Genomic DNA, 27,032 nt, shown 5'->3' on the forward strand with positions numbered 1-27,032 from the left:
AATTGATTGGACATGATTTGGAAAGTCTAAATAAGGTCCCACAGTTCAGTGCATGTCTGAGCAACAACAAAGCCACGAGGTCGAAGGAATTGTCCGTATAGCTCTGAGACAGGATTGTGTCGAGGCACAGATCTAGGGAAGGGTACAAAAAAATGTCTACAGCATTGATTGTCCCCAAGAACACAGGAAGAAGTTTGGAACCACCAAGACTCTTCCTAGACCTGGCCACCTGCCAAACTGAACAATCGGGGGAAAAGAGCCTTGGTCAGGGAGGTGACCAAGAACCTGATGGTTGGAGTTTACCAAAAGTCCCCTAATGGACTCTCAGACCATGAGAAACAAGATTCTCTGGTCTGATGAAGCCAATATTGAACTCTTTGGCCTGAATGCCAACCATCACGTCTGGAGGAAACCTGCCACCATCCCTATGAAGCATGGGGGTGGCAGAATCATGCTGTGGGGATGTTTTTCAGCTGCAGGGACTGGGAGACTAGTCAGGACCGAGGGAAAGATGAATGGAGTAATGTACAGAGAGATCCTTGATGAAAACCTGCTCCAAAGTGTTCAGGACCTCAGACTGGGGCGAAGGTACATCTTCCAATAGGACGAAGACCCTAAGCACACAGCCAAGACCACGCAGGAGTGGCTTTAGGACAAGTCTCTGAATGTCCTTTAGTGGCCTGGTCAGAGCCCGGACTTGAACCCAATCGAACATCTCCGGAGAGACCTGAAAATAGCTGTGCAGCAACGCTCCCCATCCAACCTGACAGAGCTTGAGACATAAATTAGTTTATAAGTTAGTTAGTTGGCCCTAAATGGGTGCCAGTCAGGTGTGTAGCTTGGCATTGTATAGATTAGAGTCTGGAGCCTGGCTGGTGTCATCTGCCTGCTGCGGTAGGAAACCCTGCTGCAGTGCGTGTGTTGCTGTTATGCTTTGCCCTTGAAGCCACTCTCACTGTCTGGCTTGCATTGTTCTTATGTAACTCTTATCAGAACTGCTTTTTTCTCACTCTCGCTTGCTCTGTCTTTCGCTCAACGCACTCTGTCTGTCGCTGAACAGGCTCTGTCTGTCGCTCAACACGCTCTGTCTGTCGCTCGCGCTCTGTCGCTCTATCTCTCGCGCTCTCATCATCCTGCAGTCTTAATCCTGCTGTGTAACTTCCATTTAGCTCAGAGAACTAGAGATAAAAGCCCTTTATTGGCTCTGTCCTTGTCTTGTCCTGATTCTACCCATACTAAGTCATTACTGACTCCCCAGCTACCTCTTGCCCTCAAAACAATGTTGAAAAATTATTATTTTTATTTTTCCCCCTCAGGGCTAGGAATTATAATTTTTTTTCTCCAGAAAGGCATGGTGTAGGTAAGGATAAAATGGTGACTTTTCCTTAATGTTTCTCCTGACCGTAAGGTCACGGTGACATTACAGCCCATGCTCCCTTTGTCCCCCCAGGACACTTCACTGTAATAGCACACAATCGGGAACAATGTGGAAACCAGAATATAGAGATTAGAGTTTAATAAATAGAGTTTAATGACTCATCATTCCCTGTATGGCAGGAGAGTTCAGGTAAAACTCACAGATGGATGATGCGCGAACAACTGTAATCTTGCTGTGCTCTTGTAGAAGTGGTTAGAGGGAAGGCTGTTATGTAGGCGCAGGGCAGACCGATTGTAATAGCAGTGTGTGGAGGGAGGAGAGGAGAGTGTGAGGTGATGCGGCATGTTGCACACTGCACTGTGAGGTACGTTTTATTTGAACATCAGCCGGGGTAGGCAGGCCAGCTGCATGTTTAGAGGATGACAACAGGATAGGAGAGAGGAGTGGTTGAACACAGAGGATTGACCTTGGTGAAGGAGGGTGGTCAAGCGTGTAGTGTACTACTCTGTACGTTTTTAGCATTCTAAGAGGTAGGCATGACAGTCAACAAAGAGCCTAGTAGACAAGGTTTGGTCAATTCTTATTGCTGGTGTGTTTACACACACACACACACACACACTTAATCCATGTGAAGGTGACTTGTGTGATAGTGATCACCAGGTGAGCAGCTGGAGCAGTGAGGAGGGTCCTGATAAGGGAAAATGCACAGAGGGACTAGCAGGTCCTGCTCGATATGACGCCTGTGAATTATCTGCTACCCAGCAGACACATTATCAATAGAAGACTTCCTGGTCAGATAAGACCGGTGTAAATAATAGATAATCTGAGAAAAGGCTGAGGAGGGTGAGTTTAGGTATTTCTGGTCAGACAATTGAATCTATCTATCAGACCACTTTCCAGACAATGCTCTTTTCTTGTCGAAGATATAGAAATGACAATGTCACCTTGACTATGCCTGGTGGTGTTTTTTTCTTTCATTTGGCTCGTGACTGGACAGCTAGACAGTGGTCAAAGGCTGTTGTTGAGGAATGACCTTGTCCTCTGTTTTTGAATGTCTGTCTTGAACCAAGTCTATGCCATGAATGTGTGTACAAAGACCATTAAAGGATCGTTGTGATAATGTTTACTTTATGCTTTCCAATATGAAGACTTTAGAACATATCAATGAACTGACACCTCTATAATATGGACTGTTCTACACAGTGCATTTGGAAAGTATTACAGACCCCTTGACTTTTTCTAATTGTGTTATGTTACAGCCTTATTCTAAAATGGATAAACAATTTTCCCTTATCAATCTACACACAGTACCACATAATGACAAAGCAAGAACAGGTTTTTTTGAAAATGTTGCAAAAAAACTCATTTGAAATAAAAAATGAGCAGCTAACCGATCACTGCAGCTGTACATGGTCCATCTGTAAATAGCCCACCCAATCTACCTACCTCATCCCCATACTGTTTTTATTTTATTAACTTTTCTGCTCTCTTGCACACCAGTATCTCTACTTGCACATCATCATCTGTTCATTTATCACTCCAGTGTTAATCTGATAAATTGTAATTATTCGCTCCTATGGCCTATTTATTGCCAACCTCCTCATGCCTTTTGCACACACTGTATATAGACTTTCTTTTCTCTACTGTGTCATTGACTTGTTTGTGTTATTGGCTTGTTTATTGTTTACTCCATGTGTAACTCTGTGTTGTTGTCTGTTCACGCTGCTATGCTTTATCTTGGCCAGGTCGCAGTTGCAAATGAGAACTTGTTCTCAACTAGCCTACCTGGTAAATAAAGGTGAAATAAAACTTTTTTTTTTTTAAATAAAAAAATCTGACCCTTTACTCAGTACTTTGTTGAAGCACCTTTTGGCAGTGAATACTGCCTCAACTCTTAGGTATGACGCTACAAGCTTGGCACACCTGTTTGAGGAGTTTCTCACTTTCTTGGTAGATCCTCTCAAGCTCTGTCAGGTTGGATGGGGAGCGTCGCTGCACAGCTATTTTCAGGTCTCTCCAGAGATGTTCGATCGGGTTCAAGTCTGGGCTCTGGCTGGGCCACTAAGGGACATTGAGACTTGTCCTGAAGCCACTCCTGCGTTGTCTTGGCTGTGTGCTTAGTTTCGTTATCCTGTTGGAAGGTGAACCTTCACCCCAGTCTGAGGTCCTGAGCGCTCTGGAGCGGGTTTTCATCAAGGATCTGTCTGTACTTTGCTCTGTTCTTCTTTGCCTTGAACCTGACTAGTCTCCCAGTCCCTGCTGCCGAAAAACATACCCACAACATGATGCTGCCACCACTATGCTTCACTGTAGGGATTGACCATTGGGTTCTTTGTCACCTCCCTGACCCGAGGCCCTTCTTCCCTGATTGCTCAGTTTGGCTGGGCAGCCAGCTCTAGGAAGAGTCTTGGTGGTTCTAAACTTCTTCCTGTGTTCTTCAAATTCCTTCGACCTCATGGCTTGGTGTTTTCTCTGACATACACTGTCAACTGTGGGACCTTATGTACAGGTGTGTGCCTTTCCAAATCATGTCCAATCAATTGAATTTACCACAGGTGGACTCCAATCAAGTTGTAGAAACATCTCAAGGATGATAAATGGAAACAGGATGCACCTGAGCTCAATTTCGAGTCTCATAGCAAAGGGTCTGAATACTTATGTAAATAAGGTATTTCTGTTTCTAAAATCCTGTTTTAACTTTGTCATTATGAGGTATTATGTGTAGATTGATGAGGATTTTTTTTTTAATGTAATCCATTTTAGAATAAGGATGTAATACCAAAAAAAATTGAAAAATTCAAGGGATCTGAATACTTTTCCGAATGCACATTCCAGCTGCTGCTCTGTCAGAACGTTACCACGGTGGCAGGCGTTCTCGGGGTGTGATTACCGCATCACCCAGTCTGACCCCTGTCTAATTACCATCCGGCCTTCATTAAAAAGTCATTATTTAGATGGGATGTCCATTGACCTGCCTACTTCCTCCTTCCGCAGTCTATATTTTTTCACTCTGTGTGGCGTCAGAGAGCTGCACGGGCCTTTACCAGGATGTGTTCAGGGAGGTGTCAGAGAGCTGCACGGGCCTTTACCAGGATGTGTTCAGGGAGGTGTCAGAGAGCTGCACGGGCCTTTACCAGGATGTGTTCAGGGAGGTGTCAGAGAGCTGCATGGGCCTTTACCAGGATGTGTTCTGGGAGGCGTCAGAGTGCTGCACGGGCCTTTACCAGGATGTGTTCTGGGAGGCGTCAGAGAGCTGCACGGGCCTTTACCGGGATGTGTTCTGGGAGGCGTCAGAGAGCTGCACGGGCCTTTACCGGGATGTGTTCTGGGAGGCGTCAGAGAGCTGCACAGGCCTTTACCAGGATGTGTTCTGGGAGGCGTCAGAGAGCTGCACGGGCCTTTACCAGGATGTGTTCTGGGAGGTGTCAGAGAGCTGCACGGGCCTTTACCAGGATGTGTTCTGGGAGGATGCTGGATGATTGATTGATCAGTTCTAACCTGTTTGGCCAAGAAGGTCATTGCAATCCACAAGGAGGTCATTGCAATCCACAAGGAGGTCATTGCAATCCACAAGGAGGTCATTGCAATCCACAAGGAGGTCATTGCAATCCACATTGTCAAATAGACTAGTCTATCTCTGCTGCTCTGACAGAATAGAAACATTTGTTATTGTAATAGGTTAGGTGTCTGTGTCTGTCTTGTAGGCTACCTCAGAAAAGGAGTCGAGGACAAATCCTAACTTGGAAGTATGTGTAAATGTGTCCCTTTAAGTAAATAACTTGTCATAGAGGTGACGTCAATGGGACATTTGATGTCATGCAAAAGTTTGAGTTACCCACACTTTAAACTCAAGTCTTCTGCCCGACTGTCAAGTTTAGTTTATTCTCTTAGATTTTTATGGAAAGTATCTTGAAAAGGCCCACCTAACATGACCTGCTTTAGTGAGCATTCAGGGATGTGATTGCCTTGGTTTGTGTTGCCTGTGAAATTATCTTCCAGGATAAAATTGTGTACTACTATGTGTATGAATATTATAATGACCAATAATGCAAATCAGTCCTCATGATTTATTTTTAATAAATGTTAATTGAACACAGGCAGGGGTTGATGTGTGACTGACCCAGGTCAGAAGCATAGGACACTGCAGCAGGGCCACAAGACAATAGAATAGTACTGCAGTCATCTACTATATAGAGCAAATATGGATATGCCTGAATGGCTAAATGATTTAGAAATTGTATTTTAATTCCAATTTAATCGGTGTACTTAGCTGCTTAATTGAATATAAGCTTAATGACATAGCTATATCAGCACGGTCTTTGTCCTTGTTCAGAATATTCAAAGAGCTTATGAGAAGGGTACAGTACATTTTCTTTCTCCGGTAGAATTTGAGTAGAGCCACTTTCAGGCGCACATTACTGCTCTCTGATCAGCAGTTATGCCCATGTCAGTCTGTCTGGTACCCAGTCAGTCTCAGATGCTGTAATACAGCTGTAATCGAAACCCCCTGTCACGTTCGTTCAAATTCAACTTGATGAATACAAAAATCCTACTTTTTGACTAGGGGAAAGATTTTAATGACTTTTTGGGCTCTGCAGTGTTCCTATGTAAAGTATGATGTGAAAGAGGTGAAGCTTGAAGAGGAAACGTATTGTATGTTTTGTTTCCATGTTGAGTATGTGCAGTAACATACCTACTTGTGTAATATGAGACAGGACAGTGGTCTAGTGTTTCCTAATGAGAGGCCAATCAGTCCCACTGCTGACTGAGGAAACCAGGCCCTCTGTGTCTGCTGCCTTCGTTAAAGCCTGTGCTACCCAAACCTCAGCCTGTCCTGCAGGCTTCCCCTCTGACAGCCAGATCTCTGCCCATAGCCCATGGCACTTGGGCATAGGTGCCATGTTAAGATTTCTAATTGAGAGGTGCTTTATTAGTCACAGTCTTGAGTGATGCTGAGTAAAATGTGTGCAGACCACGCTGACTATGTACGCCTACTTCCTGTTATTCTCTTGGTTTGTCTGGCAGATCTGATTTAATGGTTTTATTATCTTGGATCCAACCACCTGGATCCAACCTCCCTTTGAACAATCGATACTCGTGGGCGTACTATGAGCTGAAATGGCAGTATCTCTGTGCCGATGGTTGACCTGTCCCAGAGTCATGGGTTCAGAAGACAGACAGAGAGGGTGGCTGGGTTGGCCCTGGTGACCCAGCAGGAGGACAGCAGTGCAGGGATGGCATCTGGAACTGGGACTCCCTTGGAACTGGGGCATGGGGCCTGGGGTGGGATTTGGAGCCTGGGGTGGGCTGTGATGGAGTAGACCCATCACGAGCTGGGTCTCCTCTGGCTGGGAGGCTCAAAGTTGGCTCTATGGATGATGAGTTTGGATATTCTGGGCCTCTGTCTAGCTGTCTTTCTCTAGATATCTCTGTACTCTGCATGACATGAAATGCTTCGAGTGAAATGTGTCTTCTTTTCCCTCTCCTTTTCCTTGTTGTGGGCTGAGATGGACAATCTTGATGGGGCGCTGTAACACTGCTAACACTGGCAGCTGTTTGTTGTCCTGCCTGTCTTCCAGATGACTGGCAGAATGTAAACCCTAGATGGCATCCTAGATGTGGTTAGGGTGGACTCCGCTGTAAACCTGTTTGCTCTGGGTTACCGACACTGTCACGATGTTTGAAGAATTTCCATTGAGCACTTTTGTTTGTTGCGGTTTTAGTAATTGAAATGTTTGATCTTTGAAGGGCTGTTGAAAAAAGAGGCACCTCACCTCCCCACTTTTCCTCCTCAGTACAGTACCTTCTTGTGTTGGTCTTTTGAAGTGCGGCCTGTCAACAAGTCTGCTCTCCTCTCCAGACTGGGTAAGCTAAGCACAACACTGCCAGGGATCTCACTAGGAAGGCCGGCCTGCCTCTGATGCTGTAGCAGCCTGGATGGCAGAGAGAGAGAAAGGGGGATGACAGGAGAGGTTGAAAGGGGGAGATGAGAGGGACATTTACTGATTGTTCTTTTAGATGTGATTCAGATTCATTGGTTATGTTTCTTCATTGTGTTTTACTGGACAATTTACTGTAGGTGTCTTTTGAGTGTGCAAATAAAACTATTAGGCTTTTAAAAGGAGAGGTGGAGTGCATGGAGAGAGAGAGGAGTGAATAGTTAGACGGAGCTATACTGTATTTGGGAAAAACAGACCACAGTTTGGAAAACAGGGCAAGCTGTAATAGTGCCAGTAGTGATTAGCCCGTCTAATTTAAAGGGGAGAGAAGCTTTCATGTGCCCGACAAAGGGCAGAGCTTTTACCTGAAGCTTCCAGCACACTAGAACAGTGGGAGGGGGGGGGGGCGTGTAAAATCAGATTTTTCTGCAGGTGAAAATGAAGTCCTGTGAGGATTATTTTTTGAGTAAGGCCTCTCTGCTAGGCCCTGTTCAGATTCTATCAGTGTCAGCATCTGGCTCTACAGATATTATTCATGGTGGTGGGCCCTGGCCCTCCCTGCAAGGACGGACGCGACACTGTGTGAGCGTATGCGTGTGCATGCTGTCATAAGCGATTGTACGTGTCCTGTCCCCCTCTCTGTTCTGATCATCCATCCTGCCCCCTCCCCCCCAGATCCTATCTCTGTGTTGGATCTGTAGGAGCTTAATCATTAATCATGCACGCTGCTCGGTGCTCGCTATGAGACGTCTCACTCTGCCTCTCCCACAGTGCCGTGGGCCCGGCAACGGAGGTGGTGTGTAGCGGTCTGTGTTCCTGACAGGTGTGTCCCACCGTCGCCACTGTTCCCCCTGGCAGGTGCTGCCGTGTGTTCTGTGCAGGCGCTCAGAATGCAGAACCTAATGACAATGCGCGGAACACAACCACTTCCTATATGGAAGGTCACAGTCCAGTCGGCTCACTAACAAATGGGCTCTTATTTAACTATCAATCCCATTCAGCTGATGTCAGCTCATTCTATTCCCCCCTCTCCAGTAATTTCAAAGGAATATGAGGCCATTGATCATGTGGGATGTCTTGTGAAGAGCTGACTGGTCCTATATATACCATTACCAGACAAAGAACCTCTGACACAGTATGCATGATTGTCTCTGGATTTTAGGTCACTCTTATTTCAGCTTGTGACCCTCAGGGGGGTCTCTTTAGTACTCTCTCTTTCTGACTGTTCTTGTCTTTTATGTCATGCAGTCTTCCTCATTCTCTCTCCTTTTAGGTCGTTTGTCCATGAATTGCATTAGAATACAATTAGATGAACAATAGCAATACTAACGTCACTGAAGCAGATCTGGAACTGTATTTAAATGCCTCTATTTTCTGTGAACAGTCTTCTCTTGAGGGCTCTGCTACTATATACAGTAGGCCGACCCTATTGGGCTGCCAGTGCAAACAGAAAATAATGGATGGAAGTTTAAATATTCTTAGAATATCTGAATAATGAATATTTGTTACAGTGAGAAAAGAGCTCTCGGTCTGTGACCACATTTTCTTTCAGCTGCCATGTTGCGTCCCTTTCTCATTGGTCAGAGTGTAGGCTTCGCCTCAACGGCTACATTTGACTTTACTTTGAAAAAGCAGAGCTTGAAAGCACAATCTGGTTAAATGAGTTAAGGAATAGCTCTCTATAGCTTTGTATTGGCTCTGTGTGGTGGAAAGGGCCCAGTGATGACACTTACAGGGTCCAGAGCCAGATTGTTTTTGATTTGATGAAAAAGCTTCTGAGTCTCTGTTTCATTCACTTACTTGCACTCTATTGATTTGTGTGGTGTGTTCAATGAATGTCTGTGATGGTGCATTTTCTAATGAAGGGATCTCTCCCCCTCCCCTTCTCCCTCTATCACTCCCTCTTTCTTCCTCCCCCTTCTCTCCCCCCCCTCTTAGATCTGGACCTGCGCTACTTCTGGAGCTGGAGTGCATTTGAGGACTACCTGCTATTCTGTTTTGCCTTCACGGTGCTGTGTGCCTTCCTCACCCTTCTCCTGCTGGACTCTGTGCTGTTCGTGGAGGGCCTGGGCTCCCTGGCCGTGCTGTTTGAGGCCATGCTGGGGGTGCCACAGCTTCTGCAGAACTTCCACAACCACTCCACCCGCGGCATGAGGTGAGTGAGTGGCCTGGCAGGCTGGCACACACTCCATGAAACCTCTGTGGGGTACACTGAGTTTACAAAACATTAGGAACACCTTCCTAATGTTGAGTTGCAGCCCCTTTTGCTCTTAGGGCATGGACTTGACAATATGTCGAAAGCATTCAACAGGGATGCAGTTGTGTCAAGTTGGCTGGATGTCCTTTGGGTGGTGGACCATTATTGATACACACGGGAAACTGTTGAGTGTGAAAAACCCAGCAGCGTTGCAATTCTTGACACACTCAAACCAGTGTGCCTGGCACCTACTACCATACTCTGTTCAAATGCACTGACATCTTTTGTCTTTCCCATTCACCCACTGAATGGCGCACATACACAATCCATGTCTCAATTGTCTTGAGGCTTAAAAATCCTTTAATCTGTCTCATCTTCATGTACAATGATTGAAGTGGATTTAACAGGTGACATCAATAAGGGATCATAGCTTTCACCTGGTCGGTGTGTGTATACAGTACGAGTCAACATTTCAGACACACCTACTCATTTATTTGTATTATTTTCTACATTGTAGAATAGAATACGCTAGGGAGCCAGCCAGTTAACGTTAGCTAGCTAGTTAACAGTACACTTTAGCTTAAGACATATAGCTAGCTAGCTAGCAAGGTAAACCATGAATCTAGCTAGGTAAACAGCGTTTAAGATCAGACACGTAATGTTAGCTAACGAGCCAACCAGCTGACATTAGGTAGTTAAACAACAATGAACAAAGTGCCAACAATGCCACAGTGTTGGGAGCTAGCTAACATTAGGCTCTAACTAGAAAAGCAAACAGCTCTGAGAAACAAATAGTAACGTCAGCTAGGGAGCCAGCCAGCTAATGTTAGCTAGTTAGCTAACAGTACACTTTAGCTTGAAATGAAACCACTTTCTGTCAAAATTAAAAACGTGTAATATCTAAAAATGTAGATAGCTATTGCTAGACTATCTTACCTGTATACATCATCATGCATGATGAACGCTTCTCCCTGTCAGGAATGCCATACCACAGTTGCCCTTAGTTTGAAGATGTAATCCGGAGACAGGTGTTTTCTCCATCTCTTTAGCTATCATACTCTAACTCCACTGATTTCAAAACTTAATCTTCCAGAAAGTGGAGAGCAACACTTATGCAGCTCCACTACACAATACATAAAAAAGCATTGTTTGACAGGATTACCAACACAGACTGACGAGCTCAAATAGACAGCGGCCTTCAATATGGCAGACCAATCCGCTCTCCTCTCTCGGCATGTCCAGCCCACTCATTTATATCAGCCAATCATGGCTAGTGGGAAGGTTGCTAACTTTTTCTGTGGCTTAACCAACAAGGCTCGTAATTTCGTATTTACAGATAGCATACAGATGAACCACACATGCGGAGATCATCCGTTCACCTACTCTGCGTCTCACAAAGAGACAGCGGTTGGAACCAAAAATCTAACATTTGGTCTCATCAGACCAAAGGACAGATTTCCACCAGTCTAATGTCCATTGCTCATGTTTCTTTGCCGAAGCAAGTCTCTTCTTATTATTGGTGTCCTTTAGTAATGGTTTCTTTGCAGCAATTCGACCATGAAGGCCTGATTCACGGTCTCCTCTGAACAGTTGATTTTGAGATGTCTGTTATTTGAACTCTGTGAAACATTTATTTGGGCTGCAATCTGAGGTGCAGTTAACTCTAATGAACTTATCCTCTGCAGCAGAGGTAACTGTGGGTCTTCCTTTCCTGTGGCGGTCCTCATGAGAGCCAGTTTCATCATAGCGCTTGATGGTTTTTGCGACTGAAACTTTCAAAGTTGTTAATGTTCAGTATTGACTGACCTCCATATCTTAAAGTAATGATGTACTGTCGTTTGTCTTTGCTTATTTGAGCTGTTCTTGCCATAATATAGACTTGGTATTTTACCAAATAGGGCTATCTTCTGTATACCACTCCTACCTTGTCACAACACAACTGATTGGCTCAAATGCATTAAGAAGGCACACCTGTTAATTGAAATGCATTCCAGGTGACTACCTCATGAAACTGGTTGAGAGAATGCCACTTGGAAGAATCTCAAATATAAAATATATTTTGATTTCTTTAACACCTTTTTGGTTACTTCACATGCTGAAGCTGACCTCGGAGTTCAGCGAGGCAATACGGAACAGAGGCTGGCCTCCTAGAAAGAGAGACCACACTTAGGTGACCGTAGTAGTGATAGTAGCTATAGTACTAGAATAACACACTGAGAGAGCATGCTACCCACTGATCCACCACTGTAGAGACACCCAGAGACAGAGATGAACCGGGCCTCATGTTCTCACTGATTGGGTGAGCAAGTTGCCGCCCAGAGCCACGGTGCAATCACGTCAAGGACAAAGACATTACAGTCTAGCACTAGGGCTGTGACATATTGATTGTGTTAATATAAAATATGAATTACAGTTGGAAACCATATAAATGAGCCCTCATTCCTCCGTTGCATGCTTAAACTGTGCTCTTGATGGTTAATTTGCCTCATAAAAAGCTGTGCTGCCTGAAGCATGTCTCCACTCTGACTTATCTACATGGAACTGAGGACGGACGAGGAAGGATAGCTTCTGTTAATGTGCTGAGCTGTGACTGCTGTCTCATAGTATGGTTATTCTGTCTTGAGGACAAATGTAACTGATTGTATTTGGACTACAGTAGGGTTGGGCAGTATACCAGGGTATTTGGAAATACCTACGGGATGGTTTTCATATACCATCAATACCGTTCAAACTATTTATTGGAAGTTTTTTAATACTTTTTAATGTTTCTAACTACTTTTTAAGTAAATACCTGCAGTCAATATGCAATATGTTACGAGAGAAAGCAGATTGAGTTAATTTCGCCTTGTCACATTATTTTACATTATGAAGCTTACCGTACTTCCCCAGAATAGTTTGTTATAAAGAGCACAATGGGAGAAAGCGGGAGCTGATGAGTCTATAGCGTTCTACAGTGCATTTTGGAAAGTATTCAGACCCCTTTACATTTTCCACATTTTGTTACGTTACAGCTTTATTACATTTTTCCCCTCATCAATCTACACACACTACCCCATAATGACAAAGCAAATCAGGTTTTTTGAAAAACATGTATGAAAATTAATTTTAAAAAATAAGAAACTGAAATATCAGATGTACATACAGTGGGGCAAAAAAGTATTTAGTCGGCCACCAATTGTTCCACCATAATTTGCAAATAAATTCAATAAAAATCCTACAATGTGATTTTCTGGATTTTTTTCTCATTTTGTCTGTCATAGTTGAAGTGTACCTATGATGAAAATTACAGGCCTCTCTCATCTTTTTAAGTGGGAGAACTTGCACAATTGGTGGCCGACTAAATACTTTTTTGCCCCACTGTAAGTATTCAGATCCTTAACCAGTACTTTGTTGAATCACCTTTGGCAGCGAACCACCGCATTTAACCATGGCAAGGTGACTGGGAATGTGGCAGAATACAAACAGAGTGGTCATTCCCTCCTTAAGGCAATCAAACAGGCGAAACGTCAGTATAGAGACATTCAACGGCTCAGACACGAGATGTATGTGGAAGGGTCTACAGACAATCACGGACTACAAAAGGAAAACCAGCTACGTCGCGGACTTCAATGCCTTGCTCACAGTCAAGCTAAACACGTTCTTTGCTCGCTTTGAGGATAACACAGTGCCACCGACACAGCCAGCTACCAAGGACTGTAGGTTCTCCTTATCCGTGGCCGTCGTGAGTAAGACATTTAAACGTTTTAACCCCTGCAAGATTGCCGGCCCAGACGACATCCCTAGCCGTGTCCTCAGCTGGCTGGTGTGTTTAAGGACATAATCAATCTCTCCCTATCCCAGTCTGCTGTCCCCACATGCTTCAAGATGGCCACCATTTGTCCCTATTCCCAAGAATGCAAATGTAACTGAACTAAGTGACTATTGCCCCGCACTCACTTCTGTCATCATGAAGTGCTTTGAGAGACTAGTCAAGGGTTATATCACCTTACTTGCCACTCTAGACCCACTTCAATTTGCTTACCGCCCTAATAGATCCACAGACGATGCAATTGCAATGCACACTGACCTATCCCATCTTGACAAGAGGAATACCTATGTAATAATGCTGTTCATTGACTATTGCTTAGCATTCAACACCATAGTACACTCCAAGCTCATCATTAAGATAGAGGCCCTGTGCGCCGCCCTATGGGACTCCCAATCACAGCCGGTTATGATACAGCCTGGATTCTAACCAGGTTGTCTGGTAGTGACGCCTCAAGCACTGAGATGCAGTGCCTTAGACCGCTGCGCCACTCGGGAGCCCAATATATAAGGTCCCACAGTTGACAGTGCATGTCAGAGAAAAAACCAAGCCAGAGCAAAAACCAAGCCACGAGGTCGAAGGAATTGTCCGTAGAGCTCCGAGACAGGATTGTGTCGAGGCATAGATCTGGGGAAGGGTACCAAAAAAGGTCTGCATCATTGAAGGTCCCAAGGACGCAGTGGCCTCCATCATTCTTAAATGGAAGACGTTTGGAACCACCGAGACTCTTCCTAGAGCTGATTTATTTCGCAGCAGTGCTACCTGCTGGCAGTAAGCTTCTCTTATTTGATTGAGAGATTCAATCGTCATTAAGTAACATAATGGTTGGAGACACTGAATATTTACATTCATGCTCTTTGAAATATTTTTAAAAAACTTTTCCCCAAAATTGTTTAACTGCAGGGCACTCCCACATAGGGCTGTGGCGGTGATTGTCAAGCAAATATCTGTCGGTTTCATGGTAATTGACCGTTAATGAACATAAACACATTTAGGATCTCCGGGCTTCCACACATAGCCTACAAGCCATTTTAAAAAGTCTAATAAATCCATGACATATAGCCTACACCTTCACTGGGGCTGCTGCTGGTGGGTTGATGGTGAGCTGGGGCTGCTTCTGGTGGGTTGATGGTGAGCTGGGGCTGCTTCTGGTGGGTTGGTAGTGAGCTGGGGCTGCTGCTGGTGGGTTGATGGTGAGCTGGGGCTGCTGCTGGTGGGTTGGTGGTGAGCTGGGGCTGCTGCTGGTGAGTTGGTGGTGAGCTGGGACTGCTTCTGGTGGGTTGGTGGGGAGCTGGGGCTGCTTCTGGTGGGTTGGTAGTGAGCTGGGGCTGCTGCTGGTGGGTTGATGGTGAGCTGGGGCTGCTGCTGGTGGGTTGGTGGTGAGCTGGGGCTGCTGCTGGTGGGTTGGTGATGAGCTGGGACTGCTTCTGGTGGGATGGTGGTGAGCTGGGACTGCTTCTGGTGGGTTGGTGATGAGCTGGGACTGCTTCTGGTGGGTTGGTGGTGAGCTGGGACTGCTTCTGGTGGGTTGGTGGTGAGCTGGGACTGCTTCTGGTGGGTTGGTGGTGAGCTGGGACTGCTTCTGGTGGGTTGGTGGTGAGCTGGGACTGCTTCTGGTGGGTTGGTGGTGAGCTGGGACTGCTTCTGGTGGGTTGGTGGTGAGCTGGGACTGCTGCTGGTGGGTTGGTGGGGAACATGAGAGTTGGCCAACACAGAGCTACCGTGGACTGTAAATACTGTAAAGGAGACATATCACTTCCTAATTCACTATAATACAGTATTCCCAGATGCCTCCTGTGACGTTATTTACATTGTGATGACAGTGTCCCTTTTGACCTATTACAGCTTTTAGATGGTGACATCATACTGGGAGTCTCTAAAAGATTACATGCTATTGCTTTATATCATGCAATATAGTGCTGTAAATAGTGCTGCAGTATCACTATAGTAGAGAGATGGAGAGGAGGATGAAGAGACATGGGGTGGGGGGGGGGTGAGCGAGAGGCAGTGAGAGCAAGGTATTGACGTTTTGGTCTCCCTAACAAGAGCCTACCTTGCAGTACTGAATGCATAGCACGGTGCTGGTCACAGTGCTGGTCACATAGCACAGTGCTGGTCCTTCTCTTTAAGTCAAATAGGTAGTTAGTGGTTGGTCCCTGCTGTGCAGCTGAGCTGAGAAAGCTTTAATCTGTCTCTTAAATGAGCAGGGACATGTAGACACCTCCCTCCCATGGGGCCACCTGGTGAGGTTGCTTCTCCATGGGCCATTGCTAGAGACGCCCAGCCCATACTGCAGCTGATTACCCATGGGAGGCCCAGGGAGAAAAATAACATTTTCCTGATTTACAGTATAAAAATAGCCAAGTGCTGCATGGCTGTGTGGAAATTACTCACCATAGGGGACCTGGGGAATCTACCTCACGAGACTAGCTACCTCCACAGATTCACGCCTTATTTTTTAATATTTTTTTTAGCATAGAGCCATGTAGTGTGTGTGTGTGTGTGTTTTATGTTTGTGTGTGTCATATTCTAATTCCTTCTCCTCTCCAATCATACTGAGCCTGTCATGGAGGCCTGCAGTATGTGAATAACTTCTTTCCTTTGATCAATCCCACTGTTCCTAGGCCTTCGTTGAAGATAAGAATTTGTTCTTAATTAACTGACTTGCCTAGTTAAATAAAGGTAAAATAACAATGCAACATGAAGGGGCAGATCGCCCAGCACACATACAGTTGTGAACACCACTCTCTGGTGCTACTGTGCGTCTTAGTATTTGGTGATCCATAGGGTGCTGTAAAGTTGAGGACATAAGGTTGGTACATTTCACATCTTCTCCATACGGAATGCTCTGGGGATATGGAGTAAAGATATGACGTCCTCTGACTACTTCCAGCTGTGACCTGTGAATCAAATCAAATTGTATTTGTTGCATGCACCGAATACAACAGGCGTAGACATTACTGTGAAATGCTTGCTTACGAGCCCCCACCCAACAACGCACAGTTAAAAAGTAAGAAGAAAAAAAAAAGGAAATGGTAACACAATAAAATAACAATAATTTGTCCAAGTAAAGGCTCCCAGTCCTCTCCTCTGGATGACTTGAAAGAGGATGCACACACACGTCATGAAACTCTCACCTACTCTCAGGCAATTTCTGGGATAAGCCCTAGCCTAGCCCAGAGTGACTACCTCAAATTGAGTGAATACCGGAAGAAGATATCGTTTGTTTGTGTGTGGGGTCAAATTCTCTCTTTCTCTTTTGCTTCCTTTCTTTGTTGTCTTGCTCTCACTGGAGTGTGACATTTCAAATGTCTTTGCCTTGGTGAGTTTATATCTGTTTTCAGTTCCAGGTGAATGAGTGTATTTGCACCTGTTGGAGAACTGGTTGCAGTGTGTGATGGTACATTTTAGCATGGTGATGGGAGTTGAAAGAGCCCACATGTCTTAACCAGGGGATGGAGGCTGATAGGCTGGTGCTGTAGCTGCTGAAGAGTCATTGATCAAACCCGGCCACATGATTGAATTAGAGGCCCTGCCTTTACAGGGAAATCAGCCGAATTATTCATATCCCCTCCAGGCCAGCACATGAGAGGAGGAGGAAGGGGGAAAGAAGAGAGAGAGGAGCGGGCAATGAAATGACAGGGGAGAGCTCGTCAGTTTAGTAGTTTCCCTGACTGACTGCAGCTCATTGTTTGTGTGTGTGTGTGTGTGGCACTGTCTTTAATGAATTGGAAGTATCGAAATGGCTACTATCCTCCACCTGTATGTTGTGACAGTTTGTAATAGTTTGTCCATGCACTTAAAAAATGTGCTTGGTGGGTTTTTCTTGAATTGCAGTGGTATTTGTGGCCCTGGACTTTGCAACCATGAAAAACACTGTAAAATGACATAGTCACACATCATACATGTTTTAGTTCATATTGATCTGTTTATCAATGATAAAACAATGCAAGTCCTTTATTTGCAAAACTTTGTTTATGCAATCTTTAAAGTACTTAAGGTAAGCAAATTAGAGATCTGTTATTTTGAATGCTAGAAAGTGAACAAAAGTATTAAATATAATGTATAGATCAATAAAAACAAAGGCTATTAAAAAATGTTGTTACTTGTGTCATGTATGTCCCTCAGTTTTATGTCATTGTGTTACTGGCTTGAAAATCACTCACTACAAAGATATAGATTAGAGTTGGGTATGTTGAGCCATTTTATACATTTAGCATCATTACGTCAAGGGAAATAGTATTCTTTATAACAAAGATATCAACACATATTTCAGCAATTTGTGTAATCCTGGAAATAATCAGAATTCATGTAAACATAATCCCCCCCAAAAAATGGTCTCTTGGCACAACTTACAGGGTAAGTTGAGCTGCCTTGGGATAAGTGGGTGATGGTGCTGGTAGGTCGAAGTTTAATTAATGGAATGGGGGTGTGGTATAGTATATTGTATATCTTAAATGGATCTTATTTCAAAGGAGCATAGGGGGTTTCGTGTGTGTGGGTCAGTCACCAGATCTCAACTCAATTGAAAACTTATGGGAGATTCTGGAGCGGCATCCGAGCCAGCATTGTCCACCACAATCAACAAAACACCAAATTATGGAATTTCTCATGGAAGAATAGTATTGCATCCTTCCAATAGAGTTCCAGACACTTGTAGAATCTATGCCAAGGCACATTGAAACTGTTCTGGCGGCTCGTAGTGGCCCAGCGCCGTATTAAGACTCTTTGTTGGTGTTTGCTTTATTTTGGCAGTTATATCAAATCAAAATCCAATTTTATTAGTCACATGCGCTGAATACAACAGGTGTAATTATTATGTTTGTTAAATAACATTAAACATGAAATAACATTAAAATGTGGCACTTGATGGCACTTAATTCATTGGTCATATGGCGAATACAGCCATTAGCCATGACTATAGTGAGTAACTCTCCAACACCTCGGGCCTCATGCCATTCATGGCCACCATGGTGATGGCTACCAGGAAGTAGAGGCATGTAGTACAGTCATCGCCCATGGTGACAGTTGCTAGGCCTTACAGTGAAATACTTACTTACGAGCCCCTAACCAACAGTGCAGTTTCAAATAAATACCGATAAGAATAAGAGATACAATTAATAAGTAATTAAAGAGCAGCAGTAAAAAATAACAATTTATACAGACGGGTGCCGGTACAGACTCAATGTGCGGGGGCACCGGTTAGTTGAGATAGTATGTACATGTAGGTAGAGTTATTAAAGTGACTATGCATAGATGACAACAGAGGGTGGCAGGGGTGTGGAGAGGGTGGGGGCGCAATGCAAATAGTCTGGGTAGCCATTTGACCAAATTTTCAGGAGTCTTATGGCTTGGGGATAGAAGCTGTTTAGAAGCCTCTTGGACCTAGACTTGGTGCTCCGGTACCGCTTGCTGTGCAGTAGCAATGAGAACCGTCTATGACTAGGGTGGCAATTGTTATGGCCTTCCTCTAACACCGCCTGGTATAGAGGTCCTGGATGGCAGGAAGCTTGGCCCCAGTGATGTACTGGGCCATTCGCACTACCCTCTGTAGTGCCTTGTGGTCGGATGCCGAGCAGTTGCCATACCAGGCAGTGATGCAACCGGTCCGGATACTCTCGATGTTCCAGCTGTAGAAACTTTTGAGGATCTGAGGACCCATGCCAAATCTTTTCAGTCTCCTGAGGGGAGATAGGTTTTGTTGTGCCCGCTTCACGACTGTCTTGGTGTGCTTGGACCATGTTAGTTTGTTGGTGAAGTGGACACCAAGGAACTTGAAGCTCTCAACTTACTCCACTGCAGCCCCGTCGATGAGAATGGGGGTGTGCTCAGTCCTCTTTTTCCCGTAGTCCACAATCATCTCCTTTGTCTTGATCACGTTGAGGGAGAGGTTGTTGTCCTGGCACCATACGGCCTGGTCTCTGACCGGCCAGGTCTCTACCACTGTTGTGTCATCTGCAAATGTAATGATGGTGTTGGAGTCGTGCCTGGCCATGCAGGCATGAGTGAACAGGGACAAAATATGGGGGCTGAGCACGCACTCCTGAGGAGCCCCTGTGTTGAGGATCAGCGTGGCAGATGTGTTGTTACCTACCCTTACCACCTGGGGGTGGCCTGTCAGGAAGTCCAGGATCCAGTTGCAGAGGGAGGTATTTAGTCCCAGAGTCCTTATTTTATTGATGAGCTTTGAGGGCACTACGGTGTTGAAATCTGAGCTGGAGTCAATGAATAGCATTCTCACATTGGTGTTCCTTTTGTCCAGGTGGGAAAGGGCAGTGTGGAGTGCAATAGCGATTGCATCATCTGTGGATCTGTTGGGGCGGTATGCGAATTAGAGTGGGTCTAGGGTTTCTGTGATGATGGCGTTGATGTGAGCCATGACCAGCCTTTCAAAGCACTTCATGGCTACAGACGTGAGTGCTACGGGTCATTAGTCATTTAGGCAGGTTACCTTAGTGTTCTTGGGCACAGGCACTATGGTGGTCTGCTTGAAACATGTTGATATTACAGACTCGGACAGGTTGAAAATGTCAGTGAAGACACTTGGTAGTTGGTCAGCGCATGCTCGCAGTACACATCCTGGTAATCTGTCTGGCCCTGCGGCCTTGTGAATGTTGACCTGTCTAAGATCTTACTCACATCGGCTGCGGAGAGCGTGATCACACAGTCTTCCGGTACAGCTGGTGCTCTCATGCATGTTTCAGTGTTATTTGCTTCGAAGCGAGCATAGAAGTAGTTTAGCTTGTCTTGTGCCACTGGGCAGCTCTTGGCTGTGCTTCCCTTTGTAGTCTGTAATGGTTTGCAAGCCCTGCCACATCTGACGAGCATCAGAACTGGTGTAATACGACTTGATTTTAGTCCTGTATTGATGCTTTGCCTGTTTGATGGTTCGTCGGAGGGCGTAGCGATATTTCTTATACGCTTCCGGGTTAGTCCCGCTCCTTGAAAGCGACAGCTCTAGCCTTTAGCTCAGTACGGATGCTGCCTATAATCCATGGCTTCTGTTTGGGGTATGTACATACGGTCACTGTGGGGACAACATCATCGATGCACTTATTGATGAAGCCAATGACAGATGTGGTGTACTCCTCAATGCCATTGGAGGAATCCCGGAACATATTCCAGTCCGTGCTAGCAAAACTGTCCTGTAACTTAGCATCTGCTTCATCTGACCACTTTTTTATTGATCTAGTCACTGGTGCTTCCTGCTTAAATTTTTGCTTGTAAGCAGGAATCAGAAGGTTGGAATTATGGTCAGGTTTGCCAAATAGAGGGCGAGGGAGAGCTTTGTATGCGTCTCTGTGTGTGGAGTATAGGTGGTCCAGAGATCTTTTCCCTCTGGTTACACATTTAACCTGTTCAACCTATGGGGGCGCTATGTCATTATTGGATAAAAAGACGTGCCCGTTTTAAGCGCAATATTTTGTCACGAAAAGATGCTCGACTATGCATGGAATTGACAGCCTTTGAAAGACAAAACTCTGACGTCTCCAAAACTGCAAAGATATTATCTGTGAGTGCCCCAGAACTAATGCAACAGGCGAAACCAAGATGAAGTTTCATACAGGAAATGCCCCAGATTCTGAAGGCGCTGTGTTCCAATGTCTCCTTATATGGCTGTGAATGCGCCAGGAATGAGCCTGCGGTTTCTGTCTATTCCCCGAGGTGTCTGCAGCATTGTGACGTGTTTGTAGGCATATCATTGGAAGATTGACCATAAGAGACTACATTTACCTGGTGTCCCGCCCGGTGTCCTGTGTGCGTAATCTGTAGGTCCATGCGCGTTCCATTTCTTCAGAAGAGAAAGTAAACTGCCACGATGGATTTTATCGTCGATAGATATGTGAAAAACACCTTGAGGATTGATTCTAAACATCGGTTTGCCATGTTTCTGTCGATATTATGGAGTTAATTTGGAAAAAAGTTCGCGTTTTAATGACTTAATATATATATTTTTTCTTTCCCTCCCCAAATGTGATGAACAAAACGGAGCGATTAGTCGACACAAATAATATTTTTTTGTAAAAACGGAACATTTGCTATCTAACAGAGTCTCCTCATTGAAAACATCTGAAGTTCTTCAAAGGTAAATGATTTTATTTGAATAATTTTCTGGTTTTTGTGGAAAATGTTGCATGGTGAAAGAGAGGCATAATACGATGCTAGGCTATCAATACTGTTACACAAATGCTTGTTTAGCTATGGTTCAAAAGCATATTTTGAAAATCTGAGATGACAGTGTTGTTAACAAAAGGCTAAGCTTGAGAGCAAATAGATTAATTTAATTTGCGATTTTCATGAATAGTTAACGTTGTGTTATGCTAATGAGCTTGTGGATAGATTTACACAATCCTGGATACAGGTTTTTTTTCGTAGCTAAACGTGACGCAGAAAACGGAGCGATTTGTCCTAAACAAATAATCTTTCAGGAAAAACTGAACATTTGCTATCTGAGAGTCTCCTCATTGAAAACATCTGAAGTTCTTCAAAGGTAAATGATTTTATTTGAATGCTTTTCTGGTTTTTGTGAAAATGTTGCCTGCTGAATGCTAACGCTAAATGCTACGTTAGCCATCAATACTGTTACACAAATGCTTGTTTTGCAATGGTTGAGAAGCATATTTTGAAAATCTGAGATGACAGTGTTGTTAACAAAAGGCTAAGATTGAGAGCAAATAGATTAATTTCATTTCATTTGCGATTTTCATGAATAGTTAACGTTGCGTTATGGTAATGAGCTTGATGCTGTATTCACAATCCCGGATCCGGGATGGCTCGACGCAAGAAGTTAACATGCTGATAGAAATTTGGTCAAACTGACTTAAGTTTCCCTGTATTAAAGTCCCCGGCTACTAGGAGCGCCACCTCTGGGTGAGCATTTTCAATGCTATCATAGTGCCAACCTCTGACTGAGGTGGTATGTAAAACAGCTACAAAGAATACAGATGAGAACTCTCTCGGTAGGTAGTGTGGTCTACAGCTTATCATGATATACTCAACCTCAGGTGAGCAATAGCTCGAGACTTCCTTAGATACAGTATTTTGCACCAGCTGTTATTTACAAAATACATAATCCGCCATTGTTCTATCCTGCCGGTACATCGTATAACCAGCCAGCTGTATGTTGATATCAAATCAAATCAATTTATATAGCCCTTCGTACATCAGCTGATATCTCAAAGTGCTGTACAGAAACCCAGCCTAAAACCCCAAACAGCAAGCAAGCAGATGTAGAAGCACGGTGGCTAGGAAAAACTCCCTAGAAAAGCCAAAACCTAGGAAGAAACCTAGAGAGGAACCAGGCTATGTGGGGTGGCCAGTCCTCTTCTGGCTGTGCCGGGTGGAGATTATAACAGAACATGGCCAAGATGTTCAAATGTTCATAAATGACCAGCATGGTCGAATAATAATAAGGCAGAACAGTTGAAACTGGAGCAGCAGCACGGCCAGGTGGACTGGGGACAGCAAGGAGTCATCATGTCAGGTAGTCCTGGGGCATGGTCCTAGGGCTCAGGTCCTCTGAGAGAGAGAAAGAAAGAGAGAAGGAGAGAATTAGAGAACGCACACTTAGATTCACACAGGACACCGAATAGGACAGGAGAAGGACTCCAGATATAACAAACTGACCCTAGCCCCCCGACACATAAACTACTGCAGCATAAATACTGGAGGCTGAGACAGGATATTAATATTAATATTGTCATCGTTCAGCCACGAACATAGTGTCATCCGTGAAGCATACGATGTTAGTTTTTTTTTCTTTTTTTTTTTACCCCGTTTTCTCCCCAATTTCGTATTATCCAATTGTTTAGTAGCTACTATCTTGTCTCATTGCTACAACTCCCATACGGGCTCGGGAGAGACCAAGGTTGAAAGTCATGCGTCCTCCGATACACAACCCAACCAAGACGCACTGCTTTTTAACACAGCGCGCATCAAACCCGGAAGCCAGCCGCACCAATGTGTCGGAGGAAACACTGTGCACCTGGCAACCTTGGTTAGCGCGCACTACGCCCGGCCCGCCATAGGAGTCGCTGGTGCGCGATGAGACAAGGATATCCCTACCGGCCAACCCCTCCCTAACCCGGGCGACTCTAGGCCAATTGCGCGTCGCCCCACGGACCGCCCGGTCGCGGCCGGTTACGACAGAGCTTGGGAGTCTCTGGTGGCACAGCTGGCGCACAGCGCCCTTAACCACTGCGCCACCTGGGAGGCCCTGATGTTACAGTTTTTAATGCCCCATTGGTAGTTTAATCTTCCCCCGTAACTTGTCAATTTTATTGTCCAAAGATTGTACTTTTGCTAGCAGAATTGAGGGGAGTGGGGGTTTATTCGATCACCTTCTCAGAAGGCAGCCCGCTCTCCGGCTTCTCTTTCACTGCCGCCTCTTCACGCAGATCATGGGGGTCGGGGCCTGTTACCTAGGGAGCCGTATATATCCTCCGCCTCGGGCTCGTCAGAGTCGTGAAAGAAGAAAAAGGATTCTGCTAGTCCGTGGTGAGTAATCGCAGTCCTGATGTCTAGAACTTATTTTCCTTCGTAAGAGAGGGTAGCAGCAACATTATGTAAAAAAATAAGTTACAAACAACGCAGATAAACGAACAAAAGGCACAATCGGTTGGGGACACGTAAAATGACTTCCTTTTGCTCCGGCGCCATATTAGTTCTGTAGACATCTCTGTTCAATATCACTTACCCTTCCATTTCTTGACCAGTTGTCTGGGACAGGGAAGATGTTTTAATGTGCCACTTCGAGTGGAGGCTGCTCAGGGGAGGACCGCTCATAATGGCTGGAAAGGAGTGAATGGTATCAAAGACGTATTTTGGGTTTTCGTGTTTGATACCATTCACTCCATTCCAGCCATTCCACTTCCTTTCAGCCATTATTACGAGCTGTCCTCCCCATAGCAACCTCCACTGGCCAATTCGTAGGCAACTTTTCTGCATTTGAAGCTACTAAGCCCATGAAGCTGGTCTGTGAGATTCTTGATATATCTAGCAAGCTCAGACTCCATGTCATCAGATAAGACCTTGTTTTATGCTTGTATACACAGGGCATGATGTCTGCTCTGTAACAATATAAGTGCACTATCTTGAGTTCATATGCAAAAATACTATGCATATTTTCTTTATAAAACAAACTAAATATAATCATAATTTGTAAGCGGTATTGTGGCCAAAAGCTCAACTTAACCCCATGGCCATTGGCTCAACTTACCCCAAAGCAAACACTAGCCCACACAGCTACAAGGATGCACTTTCATGTTAGGTTTAGGACCTCATATTGTATCTTATAGACCCCAACTGATGTACAAAACAATCTACTTTGGTTTGGCTACGAGCATCATGAAACCTATAACAGAATACATTCATTTGAATTTGTGAAAATCTGTTTATTGGACCTTACTTGCTTACCACTTTTCCCATGTGGTTTCTTCCTTCACATTAATTGATAACGTCTTCCTAAATATTTGGTCACAATATTCATTTTGAGTATGGTTTCCTAGAAACAAGGGTTGGCTCCACTTACCCCACTGTTGCCTACAAGGACCTTGAGCATTCCCTACTGTGGCAAACTCTTATTGGTGGAGGAGTCTTAAAGGGAATGCACAGTGAAAACTATTGCATTTGAATTTAATTCACTTTTGAACTAAGGAAGATGTAATTACTATCACCGAAGTCTGAAAAATCTATATTCTTGCTCTGTCTGTTGAGCTGTATCTGAAAATCTGTTAGAGGAATTTAGTTCCTATGTGTTCATTAACCAATTCAATTAAAACACTCTGTCCGTTTATAAGAATTTGTAAGGTTCTTATTTACATAAAATAGACAGAGACCAGTCATCAACATTAACCAATAGCGTTTATTCTTGAGAGCTCTGCCTATAATACCATGTACAGTGGTTTATATACCTCACATTTCATCATAAATGTCCCTCCTCCTCTCAGATACAATGGCAATATAGTTCACAAGCCTTCCCACATTGTCTGCCACCTGTTAAACGATCTACTACAAGCCCAAGGTCTCTCCCCTCCCTGGGTATGGACCGAATGTCCTGTAAGGAACACAGTATTCCAGCCGGTCTGACGATAGCTCCATTCGTTTCTAACAAGGAACAGAAAGTCCTCGTTCTAATTCTTGACTAAAACTACACACATTATATTCAGTGTTTTGATTATAATAAGATTCATACAGTGACAGGGTAGTATTCCGTTTAGTTATAGTTCTACGTTAAATGTATACATCATTTAATCATTATTCATATAAATCACATAACAAAATCCAATCACAAAAATCTATATTTTTGCTATGTCTGAGCTGTATTTGAAAATTCAAACACTCTGTTTTGCTTTGCCTCAGGTGAGATGTCAGCTCACCTACTCATTTTAATACATCCAATGATATGCTTTGTATATACTTAATTCCTGCTCTAATTTGAATGTGTACAGCGCATAACCTGTTACTCCCTGCCATATCTTTGGATTCAGCAAGCAACAGGTCAGATAGCTCGCTAGTTACCGGTAAGCAAGAATGGCTCGTAACTGTATCTTTGGCTGTAAAAGCAATTTACAGCAGTTCTTTAACTTCCCCAAAAAGGAAGATGGTTTACATGAATTTCCCATGCTCAGGATGCATCCAAAGTTGATTACAGAGTGCCTTTTGCAGAGCACATTTAGCAGATGAGTGATTCGAAAACCTTCTGCGGAAAAAGGGGTATGCCAAGTTTCTTATACTGAAGCCCAATGAAGTTCCAATACTTGAGGTGCCACTGACAGTCCCAGCAGCAAGCATGGATCACCATTTACTGGTAAGTAACTAGCTAACATAGAATAGTAGAGATTATTTAGCTAGCTAGCTAACATTAGTTAAATTATTTGTCAATGTTGAGCCTCCATTAGCTCTGACATGAACCTCTATATCCTTGCGTTCACTGAACTAACATTGGCTGGCTAACTTAGCTAGATAGCTGTTAGCCAAATAACCAAAAATATATTTTAAAAATCTGTTTTGGTGCATAACTCAACAATGGAGCTCCCTACGTGCTGCGTGCTCAGTCCCCTCCTGTACCCCCTGTTCACCCACGACTGCATGGCCAGGCATGACTCCAACACCATCATTAAGTTTGCTGACGACACAACAGTGGTAGGCCTGATCACCGACAATGACGAGACAGCCTATAGGGAGGAGGTCAGAGACCTGGCCGAGTGGTGCCAGAATAACAACCTATCCCTCAACGTAAACAAGACTAAGGAGATGATTGTGGACTACAGGAAAAGGAGCACCAAGCACGTCCCCATTCTCATCGACTGGGCTGTACTGGAGCAGGTTGAGAGCTTCAAATTCCTTCAAATTCCTTGGTGTCCAAATCAACAACAAACTAGATTGGTCCAAACACACCAAGACAGTCGTGAAGAGGGCACGACAAAGCCTATTCCCCCCCAGGAAACTAAAAAGATTTGGCATGGGTCCTGAGATCCTCAAAAGGTTCTACAGCTGCAACATCGAGAGCATCCTGACCGGTTGCATCACTGCCTGGTACGGCAGTTGCTCGGCCTCCGACCGCAAGGCACTTCAGAGGGTAGTGCGTACGGCCCAGTACATCACTGGGGCAAAGCTGCCTGCCATTCAGGACCTCTACACCAGGCGGTGTCAGAGGAAGGCCCTAAAAATTGTCAAAGACCCCAGCCACCCCAGTCATAGACTGTTCTCTCT

At 44.5% G+C, this 27,032-nt stretch overlaps 1 protein-coding gene across 3 annotated transcripts in view; it reads left to right on the forward strand.

Annotated features, from left to right (window-relative positions):
- Window positions 1-27,032, forward strand: part of si:dkey-246g23.2 (solute carrier family 66 member 2) — a 73,846-nt gene that overhangs the window by 26,763 nt on the left and 20,051 nt on the right. For all 3 annotated transcript variants that reach the window (XM_029668162.2, XM_029668161.2, XM_029668163.2), the window contains exon 4: window positions 9,256-9,472. In XM_029668162.2, the coding sequence (XP_029524022.1) occupies window positions 9,256-9,472 (217 nt within the window). The remainder of the gene's footprint in view (window positions 1-9,255; window positions 9,473-27,032) is intronic.

The sequence above is a fragment of the Oncorhynchus nerka genome, linkage group LG9a (genome assembly GCF_034236695.1).
Source record: "Oncorhynchus nerka isolate Pitt River linkage group LG9a, Oner_Uvic_2.0, whole genome shotgun sequence".
Taxonomy (NCBI): Eukaryota; Metazoa; Chordata; class Actinopteri; order Salmoniformes; family Salmonidae; genus Oncorhynchus; species Oncorhynchus nerka.